Raw genomic sequence first — 16207 nt, 5'->3', positions numbered from 1 at the left:
AAAAAAAAAAAAAAAAATTGTAGCTAAGTAATGGATTGTGGATAAATACCATGGTTAAGTATAGATAATTCAAAGAAAATGAATACAATTCAGTGGATTTTGTGTCAATGTCATGGCCATAGTTGCATTTTTTTAAATGACTATGCATAGTTTTGGTAATTAGATGTCTAGTGAGTTATTTTTTGCCCCCTTCCCCTTTTAACTTAACATGTTTGAGTCTTGCTGGTATCAGCACAGGTTCTAGGTCTATAATCTTATTTTTATTTTTCTAATCTGTCTGGTCTAAGTACTCTTGAGAAAAGCCAGGAGGGTGGTGTTTGTTTCTTTCCAGAGACCCTTTCAGCAGTCATCATTTCTGTCTGGATGGTTCAGGCCCTGAATGAGGACACTAGAAAGATTCACACAGCTTTCCGCTGGGGCTTCTGTGGAGGGGTCTGGGAAGGTGGAGATAGCTCAGGGACAGAGAAGATATCCCCCAAGGGTTGTGGCAGGCTCCCCAACATCCTTGTAGGTGCAAGTTCCTAGGCTCTTTTGCTTGCAGGACAAAAAAGAACTCTGTCCCCTAGATTTTTGTCATTACAGTTGCAGGCCTTGTTCTGTTTTTGTTTGTGTATGAGAATATAGTAGTATTTTGTGCCTTGGGTGTTTCTAATTTACCAGAAGGGTAGTATGTTGTATATCTTTTGCTGTTTTTAACTTTTTGCCTCATCAGTATGACAGAGAGAATCTGTATGTATGTAATTTTCTGGGCTCTGCAAGAATTTTTGCCAGTTATGTACATAGGGATGGGATTGCTCGGTAAAACAGTGCAGCCTTAATTTCACGATGTCAGCTAGATTGCTTTCCTGACTGGCTGCACCTGCTTGTACTCACCCAATGGTGTGAGGGTTCTCATTTCCCTTGTCTTCAGCACTTAGTCATGCTTAGAGCTTTTTCTCTCCTTTTCTACCTTCCATTAGAAAGAACAAATTTTCTGCTGGCCACCACTAACTTACTAAAACCCATACTTCTATTTATCTTTCCCTGTTAATTTCTTAGATTTATTAATATCTATAATCTCATCTATCCCCAAAATATCAAATACCTCAACACCTATTTACTTCACTATGGTCTTTCCCTGGGTGGGAACACAGACCTGCTGAATCAGAAACCCAGGGAGTGAAGCTGAGCAGTTCGTGTTTTGGCAAGCCCTCCAGGTGTTTCTGACGCTAGCTGAAGTTTGAGAAACTGCCCTAGCTCAGACACATACCACCACCACCACTGCCACCGCCACCACCGCCGCCACCGCCACCGCCCTCGCCCTCACCCTACCCGTACCCCTACCTCTACCTCTACCTACCGGGGATTTTTGGTAATGTCTGAAGATACTTTTGTTTGTCACAAATGTGTGTGGGGGGTGGGAGGGTGGGGGGGCGAGACTACTAGAACCTATCTAATGGAGGCCAGGGATGCTGTTAAACATCTTATGTCAACAGAGCCAAATGGGAGAAATACTGCTGTAGAGTTTTGGCTCTAGATTGTTATGGGCGTGGTTCAAAATTTTTCTTTGGTTTGCTTCACCATTGCTTGTTAAGACAACAGTAAATTTACTGTGTCATTTATTCATGATTACTTCTTTATTGCCAGTCAGGCTTTTGTCTCCAGCATTCCGCTGAAACTAATCCATCATTCTTTTCTTCTTGAAGCATTTTCTTAAGTTGGCTTCAGGAACCCTGCTGTCTTGGTTTTCCTCATACTTTTCTGGTGACTTCTCCTTTGTTTACTGGCTCTTCTTTCTCTCTCTGACATGATAGTAAAACCCTTAGGGCTCAGTTCTCAACTCTCAGATGAGTTTAGAGTTAACATAACCCCTTGGACTTACTGTTTTTCTCTAATAAAATCAGTTTTGGTTTTGTTTGTGTTTTGAATGATAATGATAATAAAAATTACTGTATTTGGTATAAAATTTTCTCAGAGAAGATTTGCATTTAGTATTCAGCTTTGCCGTGCTTAATTTCTTCATTTTCAGAGAAAGTATACAATTTATAAGTATACACTGTATAAATTATAAGCCATATTATCACATAATTAAAGGAATTTATGCCTATTTTAAAGATTGAAAAAGGTGATTTGTGGTTTCACAAAAATAGGGTAATTACTCGAGCTACTTTTATTTCTTTCATATTTGAAATTTTTGTATTTTTTTCCAGGTTTGTCAAGGGCTATTTAATGAATTGCTAGAAAATGGAATTTCCGTGTGGCCTGGTTATTTGGAAACTGCGCAGCCCTCATTGGAACAGCTGTATTCAAAGTAAGAATTGTCTTCCTTTTTGCTAAAATATGTTTATTCAGAGTTTTTGGTTATACGATATTTCTTTACTTTGCAAGTAACAGAAATAAATCTCTTCTAAGTATACCTATATATAACATAATTCAAAAGTATTCTCATCTACAGAAACGTGCCCTTAGTTAATTGCCACAGCAGGGAACAATATTCACCAAGTATATCTGAGCACATATACTATGTGCAACTTCAAGACTTTATGTCATAAGTACGTATACCCAAGTTTATCAGTTTATGAGGGATGGAATTATGTATATTGGATGCATTTGTTGAGTCAGGACTGTGGGAACATGGGTGGAGTGCCTTTTCTTGCTGTTGTTGTGGTTCCTTCTGAGGCTGAGTGGAAAATGACTCCATCCCTGAGGACAGAACTAGTTCCCTCAGTGACCGGCACCTCTGTTCACCTGCTCCCACAAGACTGAGACCTGGATATATCGTCCTTAGCGCCTCGCTCTTCCTTATTCTCCACATCCAGTCCATCACTAAATGTTGTCAGCCTGCCTCTTAAATAGATTTCAGATCCATATCTCCCCATCTTCACCGCTGCTACCCAAGTTAAGGTCACCAATATCTTGGCTGGATTATTATTTTTATTTTTATTTTTTTTTGCAATGGAAAACAATTTTTTTTTTAAATTCTAAAAATTGACATTTAAAATACGATGTCTGCTTAAATGTCTGATTTTTATTTTTTTTGGCTGGATTATTGAAATAATCTCCTAATTCATCTCCCTGTCTCTTTTACCTTTTTCTATTTCATTAACTTCTGGTTTTGTTTTTGTTTTTTTGATAAAGGAATTCACTCTTTCTTCCTGGGTTCATTTTGTTGTTGTTTTTTTAGCCTTTTGTGTTGAATACTTATCTTTTGGGTGAAAAGTTGTGAAGCTTTGTGTTTTGCTCCTCAGTTCTCTGATAACTTTTTAAAATGCACCTTTCAGATGATGTCAGAAGAAAAGTGGGTTTCTATGGATAAAGCAACTTGTTTTATCATATATAAAATGAAGGGGTGGTACTTGAACTTCCTAGTTCTCTCAGGTTCTAAAATCTTCTTTGAGTCATGTGGACATTATCAAGTTATAAATGTTCTTTATGTGGTAATGGCTTTATTGTTTCAGGATATTTTTATCCAAATATTTAGTAAGCACCTATTATGCTTTATGTACTTTGATACAGCAGTAAATAAGGCAGAAAAATTCCCTGTTCTTATGAAGTTTATATTTTAGTGGGGTAAAATAGGCAATAAACAAGTAAATAAATAAGATAATTTCTCATGGAGTCCTACAAAGAAAAGAAACATTAGTGAAATGGTGTGACAAGATAAGCAGAAAGAAGGCCAGTGTGGATGTATTTAGATATTGCTGAATTAGAAACTTAAGTTAGCATACAAAGTTATATATTAAGCATGACTTGGGCATGATTTGTTGTACACTGGATTTTTATTATAGTAGCATTATAAGAGACTTGAATCTAAAATAATTTTTCTTGAACTGTATCGAAGTACCAAAAGACTGAGGTTATTCTGAGGTTTGTCCATAATATCACCCCAAATATTATGCTGAGAAACCAGTGTTTATTTCTCAGATTTTGTTTTCTCTTATGACTTTTCAGCTATTATAATACAGTAAGTCAGAAACTTTCTGAAAATTTTACTTTGAATGTGATTTAGAATCTTGAAAAAGGTGTTTTTTTGGTATAGCTCTCAAGCCCCGCCTTTGAGTTTTGTGACTCTTGAAAATGGCATGAACTCTACAGTAATTAAAGCTGGTAATGTGGTGAATTTGCAGTTTATATTTGTGTACATGTATTTTGTTTAACTACTTTTTTTTCTTAGATATGATGAAATGAGTATCCTCTTCACAGTTATGATTACTGAAGCTACTTTGGAGAATGGATTAATACATCTGAGAAGTAGAGACACCACAATGAAGGAAGTGATGCACATATCCAAAGTGAAAGACTTTCTAACCAAATATATATCATCAGCTAAGAATTTATAGATTTTAATATTGGTGTAATAAATACTCGCCTTTCCTAATTTGGTTGTCTTCTATCAACCTAGATTTTTTTTTAGCCCCTTTGCACTTATGAAGTGGATATTTTTGGTGCTTTTTTTTATTCAGTTTTTATTTATATTTCTTGATGTATTCCATTGTATAAGGAATATGTTCAACTACAAGAAACAAAAATCCTACCATACTAGATTAAGCGAATTGGAGTTTATTTTTCTCATAACAAGAAATGTAGGGGGGGGCCGACTGAGTGGCGCGTTGGTTAAGAGTTGACTTGGGACACCAGCTCTGAGCAGCAGGGCCCGGGTTCGGATCCCACATTAGGGCCAGTGACGCTGCGCCCTCTACAGCTAAGATGGTGAACAATAGCTCCATCTGGAGCTGGGCTGCTGTGAGTCACCAGTGACGGTGTAGGCTGCAGTGGGGCTGGCAGGCAGCGGGCGTGTGCTTTCGTGAGCTTCTTTGAGCCTCTGTGAGCGGCCGTCCAATGGCCGCGCGCGACTGCCTCACCTGGGAAGAGCGCAATGATGGTGCCAACTTGGGCCAGTGAAGCGACGTCCTCCACAACTAGACTGAAGAACGAAAGGACAGCAACTTGGCTGTTCCCCTTCCCCAATTCCCCAGCGCTGTTCCCCTCCCCCAATTCCCCAATAAAATCTTAAAAACAACAAAAAAAATTGAAATCTAGGGGGTAGCCTGTCCAGAGCTGGTAGAATTGTTTCCTCTGTAGTTAGGGACTCAGGCTTTTGCTATCTTTCTGTTCCACCATCTTTAGTATGTTGGCTTTTATCTTTTATACTTGTTGCTTCATGGTCACAAGGTTGGCTGTTGTGTTTCTAGCCTTCTTGTCCATATTCTAGTTAGGAAGTCAAAGTGAAAAGAGCCAGTCAGCCAAGACTCTTCCCTGTTTAACTAGGAAAGTAAAAGCTTTCCCAGACACCCCCAATCAGAAAACTTCTGTACATTTCACTGGTAAGAACTTGGTCACATGGTCATTCCTAGGCCAATCACTATACAGGGGAATGAGAATCTAATGATTAATTTGGATCAAACACAATTTATCCCTTACAGCTATAGTAGTGTCTTATTCTCTCTGAAGTGGGTTTTGTTATCAGGAAAGAAGGAATCTTCATGGAGTCTGCTACATGTATATTGTCAAATACTTAAGATTATCCTAAAACAACTAAATTAGAACATTTATTGATTTTTGAAAAGCTAACAAAAATAAATGTTAGATGGCATAATCTTAACTGTTACAGTGTATTTCATGTCTGATTCTAATAGATATGTTTATAAGAAATCCTTGAACTTTTATGTGATTATGTCTGTGTTAATTTTACTATTATTACCAACCTGACAAAAATTCCAACTAGTAATTGGTGTAAAATATCTGGAAAGTTTGGCTAGCTTATCTTGTTTTTATTTTTATTTTTTATTGTAAGTTTCAATGGCTAACTTATTTGACTTGGTAGATTTTTATTTTTTGGTTATTATTTTTTGCTGTCATGGAGAATTGCATACACAAACATACAGAATAGTATAAATTAACTCCATGTACCAACAACCATCAACCCACGACCAGTCTTGTCTCATCTCCCCAATACCACCCTTCCATATTATTTTGAAGTAGAGTGCAGCTATCATTTCATTTGTAAATATTTTAGTTAAGGATCTTTTGTTAACCATTATCACAACTAAAAAAAATTAACACTAGATGATACTAAGGAATTATGGACAATTTCCTTGGGTTTGATAATGATATTATAGCTTTATTTTTCTTTTTAAAAAGTCCTTACCTAATAGAGACACTTAAATATTTTTGAGTGACATTATATGATACCTGAGACTTGCTTTAAAAATCCCCAGTTTAAACCAAAAAAAGTGGTGGATTCTACATGAAAAATAAGAATAGCACCGAGTTGTTGAAGCTGAGTGATGGGTACATGGGTGTTCTCTGTACTGCCTCTCTATTTTTGTGCATGAGAGTTTTCATAGTAAGTATTAAAAAACCAATTATTTAATATCAGATATCCACGCAGTTTCCAATTTGTATTGTTCGTTTGAATCAGAATCGAAATAAGACTCATTTGTTGGTATTGGTTTTTAGGTTTTGGCCCCTTTTATCCTATAGATTCAATCTCTCTCATAAGAAATTGGGTTATTATGGGGTTTTCCACTCTTTGGATTTTATTTATTACATCCCCGTGGTATAGTTTAACCTGTTTCTCTCTCTATAGTTCCTGTAGATTGAAAGTTGAATCCAGAAGCTTGATCAGCTTTTAAGTTCAATTTTGGGGGGCAAGATTTTTCCATAGGTTGTTGTTTTTCTTTGGGGGATATTAGCAGTCATTGATCAGTGCCTAGATCAGTCAGTTTATTAGCGGTGGCAAAATAATGATAATCTGATTCTATCTTCCTTTATTCATTGGCTAGAATACTTCTATAGAAAAAAACATCTCACCTACTGTTTGCTTAGAGTTATGAGAAAGGTTTGGGATAAATGCTAGATTCGTCCCCTTTAAAGTTAATCTTTTTGATGCTCAAATTGTTCTACCTTTGGCCAGTAGGAGCCTTTTCAAGTTGGTCTTGAGTCTTTTTGACCCAACTTTAGTAGTCTTTGATAGCTTGGTATCTATTATAATATCTAATACAGAGATTATATATTTCAGAGTTTTGCCAAGGAGACCATATTCTGGGTAGTAGGGATGCTCATTGTTCAGAAGGTGGTTTTTGTTTCCAGGCCTTTTCAGTGTTCAAAGCTAGCAAATATATAGGTGTGTGTGTGTGTGTGTGTGTGTGTGTGTGTGTGTGTGTGTGTGCGCGCGCACACACATTTGTATTTCTCCCCAAATTAAAAAATTCATCGTGAATTTACATTAATATTTTCAATTCATATTGAGGATTATTCTGTGTGTGTGTGTGTGTGTGTGTGTGTGAAGCAACTTTATTACAATATAATTTACATACAATAAATTGACCTATTTTGACCTGTACAAAAAGAGGTTTTGAGAAATGTGTAACCACCACCACAATTACAATATAGAACATTCTGTCCCCCAAAAAAGTCCCTCCATGCCCCTTTCGGACTATAGGGTTTTTACTTAGCCTCTTCTGTCATACATCTATCTGTATCTCCTCCCATGCCTAGAATCCCAATTCTCAGGAATCCTGAGGGTGATAGAATTAGAGCACCATGCCACACATGCTCATTTGCTCTATCTCACCTGAATCACGGCAGTCTCAGAATTGCAAGGCCAATATCACCACTGTATGCCTACTGAAAATTTTAAATCTCATTTTTGCAGTTTGGGGTTCAATACTTAGTTTTAATATAACTGTGAGACCCTAAAATGTTTATTTATTTATTTTTGGCTTAAACAACAGAAACTTATTGTCCCAGTTCTAGAGGCTAGAAGTCCCAAATCAAGGTGTCAGCAGCGATGCTTCCTTCTGAGGGCTGTTGTAGACCTCTCTCCTAGCGTTCCTCGTCTTGTAGATGACTACCTCCCTGTCTAAAAAGTTGAATTTTGAAACGTAATTTTTCTGAAGAAAATCTCAGTCCTGCCTACAGGTACCTTTATTCAGGTACCACTTCTTCCTGTGAGGAAGCACGGGAGACATTCCTCTCAGATTTAAATACCAGGGATAGTTGTGCTTCTTGTGAAGACTGGGCTTGTTACTATGTGTTATATATTTATTTGTTCATTTACACGGGCTTTTTGAGCACCTAAGTCCCAGTCGGTGCTGGGGATGTGGCGGAGAACAACACAGACAAGGCCCTTGTCGGGGTCGGCGGGGGGACAGACAATAGCAGGTAGGCACACAGGCAGTTGGAGGTGATTTCAGAATGGTAGTGTTGTCAAGGAAGTAGCGCAGGATGATGTGCTAGATCGTGGCTGGCATAGTGCACTTTCAAATTAATTTCGTTGTGAAGAATGAAGTAGGGGGCCCAACTTGCTTTTTAAATGTGGTTCTCAAGTTTTTACAATATATTAAATAATCCATCTTATCCCCACTGATTTAAAATGCCATATTTTTCAAATACTAAATCCCCAAATGTGTTTAGATCTTCATCTGGACTTTCTGTCCTGTTTCATAGCTCTACTTGTCCATCCATTTACTAATACCACACTTTTTCTGGCCGGCCAAGTGGCTTAGTTGGTTAAGAGCTCACTCAAGAGTGCGAGCTCTGAGCAACAGGGTCTCTGGTTCGATTCCCGGCCCGAGCTGAGCTGCCAACAGGTGGCAGGATGGCTCAGCTAAAAAACAAACAAAAAAAAACAAACTAATACCACACTTTCAAAATCATGGTCACTTTATAATGTTTCCAAACCTCTCATATATGTCTACTTGTATATGCTTCTTGAATCCTACGACCCTTTCTCTGTATTTGGTTTCCTTTTTCATCAAGTATTATCGTGTAGTTCTTCCAGTAAGAATTTGTGATTGGAAAACCTCCTTCTCGATCTTTAAGTGTCTTTATTTCACCCATAGTCTTGATTGATATTTTGGCTAGTGTGGTAGATATTTTGAATGGCTCTCATAAACCATATCCTAACTCTCCTATGTGGTGGGTCAGAAACCTATCAAAATTACAATTCCCTTACTGCTAGGGTATGGCTGTGAATATCATCTACCAATTTAGATGCACATGCATGGGCTCTGGACAGTGGAAGGGAGGGAGGTGGTGGTTTTCGCTGAGAAGCAAATGTCTGCAGTGGCAAAGCTCCATGTTCCCCTGTCTGGGCTCCAGCTTCCGGGAGTGAGGAAGTTGTGACATAGGCAGCAACTGTAACAGTAGCAGCAGTAGTTCTCTGGTCTCCAGATTGTAAGAAAATCTACAGATAAATTATTAAAATTGAAAAGAGACTTTAGCAAGGTCGCTGGATACAAAGTCAACCAAGAAAAACAATTGTGTTTATCAATAACATGAAATAAAAATACAGTTTACCTTAGTGTCAAAATATCAGGTACCTAAGGATATATCTAACAAAAGATGTGCAAGATGTTTATACAGAAAATGATAAAACACTACTAGAGAATTGAGGAAGATGTAAACAAATGGTGCAAATGGTGAGATATTTGTAGATCGGAAAGCTCAATATTGTAAAAAATGTTTATTCTCCCCCAAATTGATCTATAAATTCCATGCACTATCAGTCAAAATCGCTATTATGTTCAATTTTTTTGTTTAAGAAAATAACAGGCTCTGAAATTTATATGGAAATGCAAAAGGTCAAGAATAGCTAAGATATTCTTAAAAAACAACAAGGTGGGAGAATTTGCTTTTGCCATTATCAAGACTTATTTAAAAGCTGAGTATGGTATTTACAAGAGAGAAAAGTAGAACAATGAAATGGGAATCTAAAGCCCATGAACATTTGATTTGTGACAAAGATGACACTGCAGTTTCGTAGGGAAGGGACAGTCTTCTCAGTCGACCGTGGCAGAGCAAGCCCGTTATAGCCATGCAGAGATGGGGGAAGAAGTGTGATGCCAGTGTCACATTACACAAAGAAACAATGCCAGGTGGATGTAAACCAAGATATGAAAACAAGCTTTAAATAAGCCTTTAGTAGATAGGAATACAGGATAATAGTGGTGTGACCTTGATTTGAGAGAATATTTCTTCATCTGGGCACACATACACAAAAAAACACTAATCACAGTAGACAAATTAAGTTCTTGAAGCTTCTTTTCATCAAAAGGCACCATTAAGAGAGTGAAAAGTCAAGCTACAGAATAGGAGAATAGCTACTAAGAAAATCAGAAAAAATCAAAACACCTCAGTAGAAAACCAGGCTAAGAGCCTCACACAGGTACTTCATAAAAGAAGAAATCCAAATGACCCATAAATACAGGACAAAGTGCTCAACCTTCTTAGTCATCAGGGAAATGAAAATGAAAATCACAATGAGATCCCACTATAAACCCACAAGAATGGTTAAAACGACAGACAGCGCCAGTGTTGGTGAAGATGGGAGAGCGGAACTTTCATACTGCTCGTGGGAATGAAAAAGTGGTAGAAGCGCTTTGGAAAATAGGGTGGTGTTGCCTGACAGCCGATTCCTATAACACGCCCCCCTGCATTAGCCTCTAACCCTATTAGTTATGAGGGAAATGTCTCGGTATGACCGGAGGCTCTCTCTGGGGGGTGTCTCAGATGTGACTGGGACCTGTTGGAATGATAACAGTCATCTCCCCTGGGAGGACACAGTAACAAGGTGTCCTGGGGCTATGTGGCGGATGTGTGAAGGCATAGGATTTGCTGGAACACAATGGGATATGTTAATGGAAAAGGCTTTGAGGCACAAACCTCAAATGGATGCTAATTTGATTGACAGCAGTTTTACTTCTTTGAAAATTCTCATTAAAAGCCATGCGCTGACCCGATTCCGGGCTGTCTTCTCTGGCTGAGTCCCTTGGTCTCGCTCAAATCTTACTTTTGTCTCTATTTCTTAGTCAATCTGTGTCGCCCCTCTCGAGACTCATTTGCCCTTGCCACGCTGGACGTGACAGGGTGGCATTGTCAGCTTAGACTGGGGGTAAACATAGCCCATGGCCCAGTAATTCCATTCCTGCACATATTCATAGTGGCATGCACATGGGGACCAGGAGACATGTTACAGTGCAAGAATAGCCCCGAACTGACAACAACCTAAATGTCCCATAAATGAGTAGTTAAGTTGGGGAGCTGGGACTGAGATTGGGAAGAGGCCTACAGAGGGCTGAGATCTCAGCTGCTGGTGACGTTTCATCACCTGGTGTTCATGTGATACAATCTACTAACCTACATCTGTGTTTTTATGCATCTTCATAGAATGTGTGGTCTATTTCACAGCAAAAAGAAATGTTTAAGGAATATGTAGATTTGAAAAAGCACCAAAGTGAAACTTCTAGACATGAAAAAAAGTAGACATTGAAATGAAAATCCAGTAGATCTTCTTCTTCCTTTTCCTCTTCTTTCCTCTTCTTTTTGGATTGAATCCAAAAGCCTTGGGCTGAGGCTGAGTGTCTGTGCAGGGGGTCAGGTGGCGCTGGGTGAGGAGGGAGCTGTTGGGAGGCCTCCATGAGGAGAAGGTCACAAAGCGCTGGATAGGACCCGGAACCTAGTATGTGTGCAACACGTGGCAGTTACTGTTGTCATTATTACAGTGCTTATAAGGAACTGTTGAGAGGTGCGTTCCAGCCACGTCTGTATCCTGCGTCACATCCTCTGATTCCAGCTGCATTTGAGGCTTCACTCACTCTGTTGACAGCTTCATCACTCATTTTCTGCCCTGGGGGTTTCCAGGGCCCTAGGTGGGACTCCCATGGAAGCCAGCTTGGAATGCTCACATGCACAGCCCAGAAGTTGGGGTGCATCACCTCCTGGGGTGACCCCCCAGCCAATAGATAAATGCTTCTCACTATCGTCCTCAAGTGGGCGATTCTGAGAGACATGTTTTTACTCTTCAGCAGGTTCCCGTGGGATCATCAAGTGCCCGGTGCCCACAGCAGTGCCCCACTCACTCAGCAATACACCCTTGTACTGGCTTTTCCTTCAGTCCCTCACACCTGTTCCCTTGGGTCTCCTCCCAAATAAATTATTTGCACCGAAGGCCTTATCTCAGGCTCTGCTTTCAGGGCTAGCCCGGGATAAGACAGGGTATCGGAAGGTCCTGGAAGGCAGCCCTGGGTGGATGACATGGACTGTCGCTGGTGGTAACGGGGGTGGTGATAACCTTTACACGCCATAGCTTCACAATTGCTAAGACTTGCCCCTGCCAAGGTAGATTAGTGAGCACTAGGTTATGCAATAGTTCTAGCACTTGAAAGACATGGGGCAATGCTAATTATATGGATTGTGGAGTAGGTTGGCTCGTACTAACTGCTTTAGAAGCTTTGCCAGGAGAAAATGAGAGGCTGTTGATTCAGGGCATGCTGTGAAACCCAGAGGCATCCTGGACTTCAGGACCTTAGACTGTCTTAACAGGATCCAATCCAGTTACCAGTATGGTCATTCATTTGCTAGCCCCTCCGCACCCCTTGTGTTGGCTTTGTTTTCTTCTGTTTCCCTCTCCCTGGGATTACCTCCCATATAAACAACCTGCACCCAAGGCCTTGCCTCAAGCTCTGCTTCAGGAAGGAGCTCAGGTGAAGACCCAAAGAAGCCCGTTGCCAAGTTGCCAAGTTCATGACCTCAAAGACTTTAAAGGGTTTCTAAGGGGAGCAGCCAATCAGGATGACTCAGAGTAAGCATGACCATACTACGCATAGCTAGCCTTTTTTGAGTTATTGTATGCCCGGCCTTGTTCGAAGCCCTTTACATTTGTTACCTGAGCTCCATGACATAGATATTATTTTTCTCTCATTTTGTCCCTTATAGTGGGCTGAATGGTGACTCCCCAAGAAGAGAGGTCCATGACCTAATGCTTGGAACCTGCAAATGTCACCTTATTTGGATAAAGGGTCTTTGCAGGTGTAATTAAGTTAAGGACCCCGTGATGAGGTCATCCTGGATCATCAGGGTGGTTCCTAAGTCCTGTGACCAGTGCTCTTCTAAGAGAATGGCAGAGAAGAGAAGGCCATGTGAAGACAGGCAGAGATTGGAGTAATGCTGCCATGAGCCAGGAAATACCAGGAGGCACCAAAGCTGGAAGAAGCAAGCCCGGGTCCTCCCCTAGAGACTCTGAAGGGAGTGCGGATTTCGGGCCTCCAGATCTGTGAGAAAATAAGTTTCTGTTGTGTAAAGCCACCAGTTTGAGGTAATTTGTTACAACAGCCTTAGGGAAACTATTAATCCATTCTCCCTTTTCCCCCAACTCAATTCTGGGCTGTTCTTTCCACACAACACTTAGGCCCACCTTTGACATCAGCTAAATCTTGAGGACTGAGAAAGTCCATGAACATCAATATAAGCATTTTTGCAGCCTTCCAAAATCGGAGAGCAAATTTACGTGGCAGTGAATGATAAATGTGTGCTTATTGGGTAATCTTGCCTTCCTCTCGTGGTGACTGCAGGCATTGTGTTCTTCGGAAACATTTTCAAGGTCACCAATTTTTGTTTTAGAATTTAGACATGGTTTTTGCTTCTGAAACTTCAGTGGGCCTGGGGGCGGGGAAACACAAGAGATGATCATCATCATGCTCTCAGGATGCACTTATGAAGAGCAAAGTGGTCTCACAATTATTCTGTTTTAAATGATGTGGAAATGAGGAGGATGGCCCATGCCTAAAAATAGCAAAAGCATTTAAAAACTGTCACCAGTCAGGATCCCACCTGACAAAACTGTTGCCTGATGACAGGATTGGAGATACCTGAATGGTCCAAAGGAACAGTGTCTAATCATGAAAAGCAGTGACTCACTTTTGGTAACCAGGAGAGACATTTTACAGTGTCAATCAAGTTTGCTTTTCCTTCATGTCAATCAGCTTTCTAAAAATCATCTTACCCTGAGATGTAGTTTGTATCTTAAATTTCAGTTTGTATTCTGAGGTCAGAATAGACATGTGCAGTTTTCCCGTCATTACAGTCTTCTGAAATATAAAAGAGAAAATAATTCAGTAAATTTATGGTATATAGCCATAGCATCTCTAAAAAAATTATTCTTTTTAGTAGCAAGGTGGACTGACAGAACCAAGTGTCAACTGTTTTTTCCTAGACTATGTCAAGTAACTGGTTCTTGAAAATGGTTTAGACATGCCCCTGCGTCGTCCTGCCTGGATGTTTTATATGATGCTCTTCCTGTCACATCCTTCTTCTCTCCCCACCCACCCATCTCCTGATGAGATTTGTTAGGAGCTGTAGTATTGGTTGCTCTTGGTCTCCTGGAGTGTGTGTATTGCCTGCATCCACACCATTCGTGGGCTCCTACAGCCCTGGAGTACGGGGACCACTGTCTCGTTCAATAGCCTCTCTTATCCTAAACTGTGGCTCACCGTGATCTTTTGGTTTCACCTCCTGGAATATGGGGGTGGCGTAATGTATCTCCTCAGAGTGTCCAGTTTCTGGGCAAAAGACAAAGAACACAGTCATTGGGGCTATAAGCCGAATCTCTGGTCCATTGAGGGCAGTGGCTTAGCCAGCTGCCCTCGCAATGGCGTGTAGCCTCGGGGCTTTGCAGAGAGAGAGCGCTTACCATCTCGGGCTGTGGAAACACACGGCCTTAGTCCCAAGCCTGGCCCAGACTCCTTATCTGTAAAACGGGAGCATCATTTGGGAGTTAGAGGTGTTTGAGTTGGACAGGGCAGGCAAATTGCTTAGCACCATGCCTGGAATGTGGCTGGCCCTCCATCAATGTTGGCTGGGATGATGCTTACAGTTGGCCAAGGTCATGGGTCTATTTACCATAAAGCAGCATATGATGCCTGCTTTAAGAGGTGATCATAAAGGGCTTTGGGACACAGTACGAATCATTCCCAACTGATATATATATATAAAAAATCCCCACAACATGTTGTTAAGTGAAAAAGTCAAGGTATAGAATGGCCTATCTGTGGCATGCTGCCATTACTATGCATAGACTGTCTGTGGAAGGATTTAAAAAGCTGGTTGTTGACCCTGGAAAGTGAAACTGGGCATCAGGGGAGGGAGGGAGACATTTAGTCTATTCTTTCTTCCATTTTTTACCCACGTATCTGTACCTTAAAAAAATAAGATGAGGGCCGGCTGAGTGGCTCAGTAGATTAAGAGCGCGAGCTCTGAGCAACAGGGTCGCCAATTTGATTCTCACATGGGCCAGTGAGCTGCACCCCAGCTGAGCTGCCAACAGGTGGCAGGATGGCTCAGCTGGTGAGAGCACGTGCTCCTAACAACAAGGTTTCCAGTTCGACTCCAGCAACTAAGATTGAACATGACACCTTGAGCTGAGCTGCCCATGGGTGGCCGGACAGCTCAGTGGTTAGAGCATGCGCTCTTAGCAACAAGGTTTCCGGTTTGACTCCCGTCATGGAATGGTGGGCTGTGCCCACCCGCAACTAAGATTGAACATGGCACCTTGAGCTGAGCGGCCACAAGCTGCTGATGGGCAGCTGGATGGCAACTGGACTTGGAGCTGAGCTAGCTGCGCCCTCGACAACTAAGATTGAAAGACAACAACCTGGCTGTTCCCCTTCCCCAATCCCCCAATTAAAAAAAAAAAAAAGATGAAAACCTAAACCAATCAAAATACCCAACAAAGTTCTCTTACCTGCTTGATTTTTGTAGATATTTGCATATATTCCAGCTTCCATGGGTGTATTTCCACAGTCTCTGGGCACTTTATCTTTCATAGCTTTTCCTACATAAATTAATGCAGAATTAATTAAACTAAACCAATTCAGCCACATTTTTCTCATCTCCTCTGCCAAAGAGCATCCCCCAAAGTTCTGAAACAAAGAATGGCCTGCTCCAATGGCCTAAATGTTGTCTATTGAAGGAAAACTATGGACTCAGCAAGAAGTCCATAGGATCTGCTTCAAGCCAGGAGCCCTCCTGATTTATTTTCCCAGTTCTGCAAGTGACATTCTTTGCCTGTCAGATTATGCTTGAGATGGCCAGAGACACATTTTTTTCCTTTGCTGAAAAGAATAATCTGTAAAAAGCTTTGTAACATCTGTAAGAGACAGTAAATTCCCCAGCCGAGTTCTATTTAGCCATGGCCAATAGTCAAGAATATTAATTCTGCTTCTGCAAAACCCTGGGCTTCTTGTAGGAAGGAGAGACAGGTTTTAAAAATAGATGCGGTGTGTGGTGTGTGCAAAAAAGAAAAAAATGTATGGGACATATAAATTTTGACATCTGTTTTTAAGTTTCATGTCAACTGAGTTTCTGTCTTCTCTGAATTCTAACTCTCTAGAGGTGGAGGGTGGCACAAGAGCTTAACATTTATCACTCAGTTGTCCCATTCCCCCCC

At 40.6% G+C, this 16207-nt stretch overlaps 2 protein-coding genes across 6 annotated transcripts in view; one reads left to right on the top strand and one right to left on the bottom strand.

Moving 5' to 3' along the window:
• The window catches only part of POLG2 (DNA polymerase gamma 2, accessory subunit), a 15369-nt gene extending 11012 nt beyond the window's left edge, over positions 1-4357 (top strand). For both annotated transcript variants that reach the window (XM_019637745.1, XM_019637744.1), the window contains 2 exons: positions 2190-2290; positions 4154-4357. In XM_019637745.1, coding sequence (XP_019493290.1) covers positions 2190-2290; positions 4154-4319 — 267 coding nt within the window. In that variant the 3' untranslated portion in view covers positions 4320-4357. The remainder of the gene's footprint in view (positions 1-2189; positions 2291-4153) is intronic.
• Positions 4358-8545: 4188 nt separating this feature from the next.
• MILR1 (mast cell immunoglobulin like receptor 1) overlaps positions 8546-16207 on the bottom strand; it is a 20206-nt gene continuing 12544 nt past the window's right edge. The window contains exons 5-10 of one of the 4 annotated variants that reach the window (XR_002123421.1): positions 15503-15592; positions 14453-14509; positions 14253-14321; positions 13766-13850; positions 13178-13422; positions 8546-9169 (exon numbers count right to left, since the gene is read on the bottom strand). Coding sequence is in view for 3 of the 4 variants with exons in the window: in XM_019637629.1 (XP_019493174.1) it covers positions 13786-13850; positions 14253-14321; positions 14453-14509; positions 15503-15592 (281 nt within the window). In the remaining variant the exon portion in view is untranslated. Of the gene's footprint in view, positions 9170-10719; positions 13423-13765; positions 13851-14252; positions 14322-14452; positions 14510-15502; positions 15593-16207 lie in introns of those variants that run through there. The other 3 variants (XM_019637629.1, XM_019637631.1, XM_019637632.1) reach the window with 3 other exon arrangements.

The sequence above is a fragment of the Hipposideros armiger genome, unplaced genomic scaffold, assembly GCF_001890085.2.
Source record: "Hipposideros armiger isolate ML-2016 unplaced genomic scaffold, ASM189008v1 scaffold_34, whole genome shotgun sequence".
In the NCBI taxonomy this organism is placed as follows: domain Eukaryota; kingdom Metazoa; phylum Chordata; class Mammalia; order Chiroptera; family Hipposideridae; genus Hipposideros; species Hipposideros armiger.
Note: the sequence above shows the minus strand (reverse complement) of the source record. Positions and strands in the feature narration are given on the sequence as shown.